General features: G+C 40.3%; 1 protein-coding gene across 1 annotated transcript; it reads left to right on the top strand.

Moving 5' to 3' along the window:
* Positions 1-540: 540 nt before the first annotated feature.
* LOC111239839 (actin cytoskeleton-regulatory complex protein pan1-like) lies at positions 541-7,961 on the top strand. Its single transcript, XM_022769755.1, has 7 exons — positions 541-621; positions 724-811; positions 1,136-1,236; positions 2,415-2,515; positions 2,816-2,900; positions 6,218-6,322; positions 7,863-7,961. The coding sequence occupies exons 1-7, from the start codon at positions 541-543 to the stop codon at positions 7,959-7,961; spliced, it is 660 nt and encodes a 219-aa protein (XP_022625476.1).
* The last annotated feature ends 179 nt before the right edge of the window (positions 7,962-8,140 follow it).

Below are 8,140 nucleotides of genomic sequence, written 5' to 3'. Positions count from 1 at the left end.
CTGTGACAGTTTGCAAAGGGTATGAATAATTTTGGACATGCCACTTTTTGTTCAAATGTAAATAAAAGCTGAGAAATATTTTTTTCCACAATGATTCCTCTTGTACATCGTCTTATTATCTTCTGGGAGAAGCCTTTGTCATTTCCGGTCAAAAAACACTTGCTGGTTGAATAAAAGTAACTTTAAATCAAAATTTGCCAGGGCTTGACTGTATAATTGAGTTAAATCCTTTGTTTCTCTCAGAACCAGCGTCTAAAACTCAGCAAAATATATGTCATCTGAAGTGTATGTTTGTAATGGATTATTTCTATGATGTTGCTTTTTGATTATACTGAATGTTCCTCATTTCCCATGAAGGATATCTACTTGTTTGGTGGCAGAAGCATAAATGAGGACGGCACAGTGATATCGTCCAATGACATCCATAAACTCAGTATTGGTGAGTGAGAGACTGCAGATTAACTGATAAATAGTATCAATTATTCTAAAGAAACTTAAAGGGTTGAAGGTTTTCTTAAAATATATGTCTCTCCAGCTAAGATGAAGTGGAAGGTTCCACTTTATGTTGGGATTCCTCCAGCTCGTCGTCATGGACACACAGCCTTCATCCTCCATGGTCATGTCAGTGTGCCACTGAATAGTTTAACATTGTATTTATATAGTTATATTCATTATTGCCATATCTTATAATATAAAAAATAGTTTTTGTGTATGTGTTGACAGCTGTATGTATTTGGAGGAAAGAATGAAGAGCAGGAGTTTAATGACCTGAAGGTGATGAAACTCATCAACCCCTCAGAGAGGCAACCAGGTGTATCATCCATATTTATTTGATTTTAAAATAACATTGACACTAGGGTCTAGAGGATGCAGTGTTGAATACAACCACAATCTGAACGGTTTCTAAAGAACAAATAACACATAAATGATTTAACTATTCCAAGAGTTTTACTAGTAGAGGAGCTAAAAACCAAAAAGTGATAGAAATAGTCATGGGAAAATTTGAAAAAAGACAACTTTTTCTCCCCAGTGATTCCTCTTTGTGTTGGTGTGTGTTTGTTCAGTTCAGTTCAGTTTTGTGCCATGCTCCATTTGAGTCTCATCTCTCAGTTTTAAGACTTTGGTTTCATTCCAGTTTTGACTGTCAACAGCTTCACCCCTACAAAGGTCCCCAACGTCCGCTATGAGCTGAGTGAGTCCACTCCATTCATCCAGTCCAGGAGCACATCAGCTAATGTACACACACACACACACACACACTCGAAGAGAGAGAGAGATAGGTAATAGATATAGGTAATCTAAATCCTTTATGTGCATGTTGTAATAGGCTATCATTGGTTTTGTAAGGGAAAGGAGTAGTTGGGTGGCTGAGATATGTTAGCAATTCCAAAGTTAAATTTAGTAGTAAAGCAACAGCAGTAGTGATAGTAAAGGTGCTTGCAGACAGCAAGCTACTACTGCATCTGTCACTTAGCAACATCATTGCTCTTTTTTTTGACTGGGTGGCAGCAACGTCAAACTCGGCCTCCACTGTTAATAACTACACACAATTCTATCATAAGTTACAGCCTGCTGCTTTCCACGTGGTCTAATGTCATCATGTAACCTAATAGCGCGGGTTGTAGCTTGAAGTAGAGATAAACGGTTAGTAATATCACACTATTTGTATTGCAAGTTTAGCCAGTATCATAAATATAGTTTATCAAGTTATAGTTTATAGGAGTTAAGTCTCAGGCTGCTGCTATGCAGGTGCTCTGGACTGGTTTTAGCCACCCTGTCTCTCCTTGCATTAGTTGTAGCAGCTGTAACAGCCGTATCTGTAGCAGTAGCAGTAGAAGAAGCAATAGTGGTGGCAATAGCAGCAGTAGTATAGCTATCCCTATAACTACGGCCACAACAGTGGGGTAAGATAGGTGAGTGCACAACTGAGACAGTTTAGTTCAACCCGTGGCTGAACTCAGTTTTCGGACTGTCTTTTGATTTTTTTGCAATAAAACCACGTTTAATATCACGTTATGTTTTAATTGAGTCTACAAATCATGTGGTGGAAGCTCTAAACTCATCTGGCACAGGTGAAGATTTCTCTCGCACAACTACTACTGCTACACCTACTGCTACTACTAATGCTACTGCTACAACTACAACTATTGCTACTACTAATGCTGAAGCTACAAGTGCTCCTATTTCTGCTGCTAGTGCTACTGTTATCCATCCGTTTACCTGACCCTCACTGACCTCCATTATCTCATGTTTTGGGTACTTCATCTCAGATGCTCCTCAATTGTTGATTAAAAAGTTGGATACCAGTTACATCCCATGACCAGTCAGTTCTATGTTTGATTATATCCTAAAGCACATCCATGGCCACACTAACAATAATACAAGATGATATTTATATTTGTTTCTTCCTGCAGGCATTTGTCCACAGAGAATTCAGTGCAGTTCGAGATCAGGCCATGAAAATGATCCAGACAGCCTTCACTCTACTGGACCAGGAGTTCCAGAAACTGGATCGGTACATGTTGGTTTTTCTTAATTTAGTTTGTTTCACATCTGTACATCAGACCACATGTTAATGCATATAAAACAGTGTTTCACAGATGTCCCAGCATTTACATAAAACTAATACAGTTGGTCACAATTTTGACATTTGAAGAGATCATGTGGCTGACTGATTGATTGATTGATTGATTGATTGATTGATTGATTGATTGATTGATTGATTGATTGATTGATTGAACGCTCTGATTATTCATATGCCTATCACACTTGTGTTGATTTTTACAGCTAAATGTTTTTCCACCTTTTTTTCCAGAGAGAAGTCAAAGTTGTCTAAAGCTGCTGCTTGTCTTCAAAGAGAGAAAGAAGCTCATGAGGCCCACAGACGACAGCAGCAACAGGTCCATTGCTGCTCCAACTAATTGACTCTAATCTGTATAATTGAATCCACTTCAAGTCTTTACAGTTTTTGTCATTCGCTTTGGTAGATTTCTCGAATCGTCTTTAACATTTCCAAAACATTTTCAAAACAAGTGCATTTCTCAAAACAATTCTTTCAAACAGCACCACACAAATGATTACCTGCAAAAGTCAGTAACATGCTCCAAATCCTTAGTTTATCTCTCAAAATTATTTTATTATTTATGTCAATGAATATGTCAGTACCATCAGAATGACAAGTCCTTGTGTCATTGTTGACAAACAAGATAGTCAAAATTTTTTAGTCATGTTGTCAATGAAAATGCACAAGACTGAACTTTTTCTGTCTGAACAGGATTCAAATCACACACCGAAAATCAAAGTAAAAAATTGAAATCACAGGCTGATCCAACTTGTGACTCAGTATTGTGTATGGTCTATCTATAGATAGATAGATAGATAGATAGATAGATAGATACTTTATTTATCCCCTAGGGGAAATGTGTCCATTAGCTAACTGTTGATAATAATAATAATAATAATAATAATGATAATAACAGTTGATAATAAATAAATGATAATAATTAGATTAGTCTACTTCCTTTGGCTGAGGTGTTGTATACCCTGATGGCAGTGGGAACAAAGGATCTCCTGAACCTCTCTGTTCTGCAGCGCAGTGCTTCTCTGTCCTGCCAGAATGTTGTGGAGAGGGTGGTTGGTATTGTCCAAGATGGCATCCATCTTACATTGCATCCGTCTCTCCAAAACAGTCTTGAGTGACTCCAAACTCCTGCCAAGCACGGACCCAGCCTTTTTTACCAGCTTGTCCAGTCTCTTTGTGTTCATGTCGGAAATGCTGCTGCCCCAGCAGACAGCAGCATAAAAAAAGTACACTGGCCACCACTGACTGATAAAACATTTGTAGCATTTCACTGCAGACATCAAGGGACCTGAGCCTCCTGAGGAAAAAGTGCCAGCTCTGTCCTTTCCGGTAGATGGCATCCTTGTTCAGTCCAGTTAACTGTCCAGGTGCACACCTAGGTATTTATAAGTGTGCACCGCCTCAATGTCCCTTCACATCCCTTACAGCTTGTCTTTAAGAATGGGCCCGGTGGAGCATGTAAAGGACGGCATCATCCACTCCAATATGTTCTTTGTAGGCGAACTGTAGGGGGTCTAGTGCATGGTCAACCTGTGGCCTCAGAAGGTGGAAAAGCAGCCGCTCCAGGGTCTTCATGATGTGTAATGTGAGCGCCACCGGTCTGTAGTCATTTATCTCAGCCGGTCGTCCTACTTTAGGTACCGGAACAAGACATGATGTTTTCCACAGGACCGGGATCCTCCCTGTTTGAAGGCTTAAGTTAAAGATTCTCTGGAGAGGCTCAGCCAGCTGGGCTGCACAGTCTTTTAACAGCCTCGGACACACACCATCCGGGCATGTTGCCTTTCCAGGACGTAGCTTGAGCTCTGCCCCCACCTCCTCTTCTGTAAAGGACAGAGACTTGACCCCAGTGTGGAGGGAGTTACAGCTGCAGTGTCAGGTTGTGGAGGAGATGCCGTAGGAGAAGCTGCAGTTGAAGCAGTGGGAGAGAGAACAGGTGAGGCTGTGTCAAACCTGTTGTAGAACAGGTTGAACTCATTGGTCTTGTCCACATCACCTGATGTTGCCTGGCTATTTTTGTCCTTATAGCCAGTGATGGTCCTCATCCCCTTCCACACTTCTCTGGTGTTGTTGTGCTGCAGCTTCCTCTCTACTTTCTTTTTGTAGTCCTCCTTCGCCTGCTTTAATCTCCTCTTCAGCTCATGTTGCACACACCTGAGCTTCTCCCTTTCTCCATCCCTGAAGGCCTCCTTTTTCTGGTGGAGGACGGTCTTGATGTTACTGGTGATCCAGGGTTTGTTGTTTGGAAAGCAGTGTACAGTTCTTGCTGGTATTACAGTGTCCATACAGAAGTTAATGTAGTAGGATGCACCGATCCATAACATCCTATAGATGCTCAGTTGGATTTAGGTCAGGGGAACATGAGGGTCAGTCAATGTCATCAGTGCCTTCGTCATCCACTAACTGCCTACACACTCTGGACACATGAGGCTGGGCATTGTCCTGCACCAGCGTCTGACAATCACTCTGAGGATTTCCTGCTGGAGGTCATTTTGTAGGGCTCTGGCAGTGCTCCTCCTGTTCCTCCTCGCACAAAGGAGCAGGTACCTGTCCTGCTGCTGGGTTGATGCCCTTCTACGACTCTGTCCATCTCTCCTCCTGTAATGGCCGGTCTCCTGGTGTCTCCTCCATGCTCTTGAGACTGTGCTGGGGGACGCAACAAACCTTCTTGTGACTGCATGTATGGATGTGCCATCCTGGAGGAACTGGACTACCTGTGCAACCTGATTGGGGTGCAGGTATGGCCTCATGCTAGCAGTAGTGACAAGGACACTAGCAAAACACAAAACTAGAGAAGAATAAGTCAGGAGGGATAAGGAGAGAGCTATTTTCTGTGGCCACCACATGCAAAACCATTCCCTTTTTGGGGGTTGTCTAGGTTTTGCCTCTCCATTGCACCTGTTGCCAGTTTCACTTGCACCAAAGCAGGTGAAATTGATTCACAATCACTTGTGCTTCCTAAATGGAAGGATTGATATCCCTGAAGTTTCACTGTCTTGGTGTTAGACTTGGTGTTATGAGTAAGTGATCCCTTAAATTTTTTGAGGAATGTAATTACTGTATTTACTATATATATATAGTATGTGTGTGTACATATACAGTATATATATATATACAGTATGTATCTGTAGAAAGTATATTTACTGTATACTGTAAAACACAAGTGCTCTTCTGTAATGTGAAGCATTACAGTAAGAATACAGTATTACAGTGCAGTGCACATTGTTGGATTACACACCTGTTCTGTCTACAAAACATTTGAATGATTGATGACACGGTTTTTGTCCCAACATCCAGCTGTACTCTTCCACCAGCCTTGGCCATTGTTAGGCCATGATTGAGAACAACTTATTTCATCGGGAACGTGTCTATGTCCTTGGCCTCTTCTGCCTCTTCCTCTGTTTTGCCCCCCACCCTTCCAGCACGGAGCCTTAGTCCTCTTCTTCTTCCCAGCTGTTGACCCTGTTCATTTCATCAGAGAAATTGCTTTTGCAATGTGAACAAGTGACTAGATGATGTGGAAATTGAACAAGTAGTTTTGAGAATTTGAATTTGAGAAAGAATCTTTTAACCAAATTGACATAATTTTTGTGTTGTTTGAAGTAATGAGAACATTGTTTTGTGTGTCTCTGTCAGGAGCTGCAGGAGATGCTGGACAGACATCGTTCTCAGAATGAGGCATGGCTCCGAGCCAGAGCTGAGGAGAATGACGGAGAGAGGAGGGAGCTCTGCAGACTCAGAGTCAGTCAACACATACACACCCTAGCCCCTTGCCCTATACCCTTAGCCCATCACAACTAAATGTCTAACCCCAAGCTCTAACCTAACCCTGACCTACCCCAAACCCTAAAATCTAAAAAAGTCTTAACCCTCAAATAGCCACTTGTAGTTGAGAGGACTGATAAAAACTGATTAGAAATTATGCTTTTTACTTCCATGTTTCATGGTTCTTTTATTTCTTTTATTTCTGTTATTTACAGTTTTTTTCAATTGCTAACAAGCATTGGTCAATACTGAAACTACTTTTTCAAAACTCTTCACACAGTCTGCATTACAAACATGCATCTTAGCTAAACAGTTCATCTCACCTCCAAAACTCTTTCTCAGCAACTAAACACAACATACATGTCTCAAAATAAGCTCATTCATCCACAACACTGGCAATAAGTCTCACTCAGGAAGCAAACCCTTTCACTCTTAGCACACTGAACTACAAAATACTAACAACAGAGAGCATTACATAAAAGACATTTTATCTTTAAAGTTTGAATGATTTTTTTCAGATGAATCTGTGTATTATTATAGAATTAGATCTTCGCACTTTATTGAGTGTACTAAATTATTATATATTGTATTGTATATTGTAACAAGAATGAATCAGCAATGCAGCGGTTTGCTTCAATTAAATTTATGTTTTCTATATCTTTGCATAGTGATTTACAGTGCTTCATGTATAACATATTCACTCCCTCTCTTCTGCATTTGGTCACATGTTTTCGTCAACATCACATCTTATGTCTTCTCTGCTAATGCACCTTGGGAAGAATATTTTAGAATGTCTGATCCAAATTCACCACATGGTCAATAATTGTAGCCCTTATCTCATCAGAGACCACAGCTCTTGGTCTTCAGCTCCTTCCTCTTCTCCCTCTCCCTGCCACTCCTCTCTCTCCACCAACCTGTCCTCTTTGATCCATATTTCCCAAAAAAACATTCAGAAGCCATCCCCTTTTATCTGCTTGCTACAGTAATGAGGCCAACCACAGGTCACCTGGGTAGGTTTTCAGCTGCAAACTGCACTCAGCTGTGTTTGGAATTATTATTATTTCATTTTATTGTCAATATTTCTATATTATTTTCTATGGATTTCAATGTGGCTGCAGCAGAAATGCACAGTTTTTTTCCCCCATCATTCTGGTTTGATTGTGAATGTATTTTGTATGAAAGCAATGAAAAGTGATTCACAGTTTGCTCCACATAGACTTGTTTTGTTGACTGTGTGAAGAGTTTTGACAATGTGACTTCCATTTTGACCAATGCTTGTTAGCAATTGAAAAAAACTGTAAGTTATGCCTTATTTTCCATTAACTGCCCAAAGTGTCCTTGAAAAGAGATCCCACTGCTTTCATATATAATGTGATGGTGTTGTAACTAAAATTCACCAAAATGGTTGAGACATGAGGTGATTCTTTTTTTCTTACAGTCTGTGATATGGGAACATTTATTATAATTTAAATAAACGCGTGTGTGCTTGTGTGTGTGTGTTTGTCTTTCTCCTCAGGAGGAGGTGTTGCAGGAGCAGGAGAGGCTGAAGGAGGAGCAGAGCAGCATCCAGAAACGCAGCGAACATCTTCTCTCCATCATGCAGCAGTTCAGATAGATACATAGATAGACCAGGATGTGGATATTTAAAGAGTGGGTTAGATATAAATATGTGGCTGAATGAATTAATTATACTTGAAAGTGTTCTGAAGAGATTTTTATTTATGTATTAAACTTTCACTTAAACCTCCAATATATATATTGAGAAAAAAAATCCTTAAAGGTTTGTATTTTGTC

Source organism: Seriola dumerili, unplaced genomic scaffold (genome assembly GCF_002260705.1).
Source record: "Seriola dumerili isolate Sdu_G_001 unplaced genomic scaffold, Sdu_1.0 BDQW01004927.1, whole genome shotgun sequence".
Classification (NCBI taxonomy): domain Eukaryota; kingdom Metazoa; phylum Chordata; class Actinopteri; order Carangiformes; family Carangidae; genus Seriola; species Seriola dumerili.
The sequence above is the reverse complement of the archived record's forward strand: the minus strand, read 5'-3'. Positions and strand labels throughout refer to the sequence as shown.

What these genes read in the sequence shown, in the direction of transcription:
- LOC111239839 (XM_022769755.1), top strand. Translation starts at nt 541, where the DNA reads ATGAAGTGGAAGGTTCCACTTTATGTTGGGATTCCTCCAGCTCGTCGT. An exon ending in CCCCTCAGAGAGGCAACCAG is followed by an intron (nt 812 to 1,135) that starts GTGTATCATCCA and finishes GTTTCATTCCAG; the next exon opens with TTTTGACTGTCAACAGCTTC. An exon ending in ACAGACGACAGCAGCAACAG is followed by an intron (nt 2,901 to 6,217) that starts GTCCATTGCTGC and finishes TGTCTCTGTCAG; the next exon opens with GAGCTGCAGGAGATGCTGGA.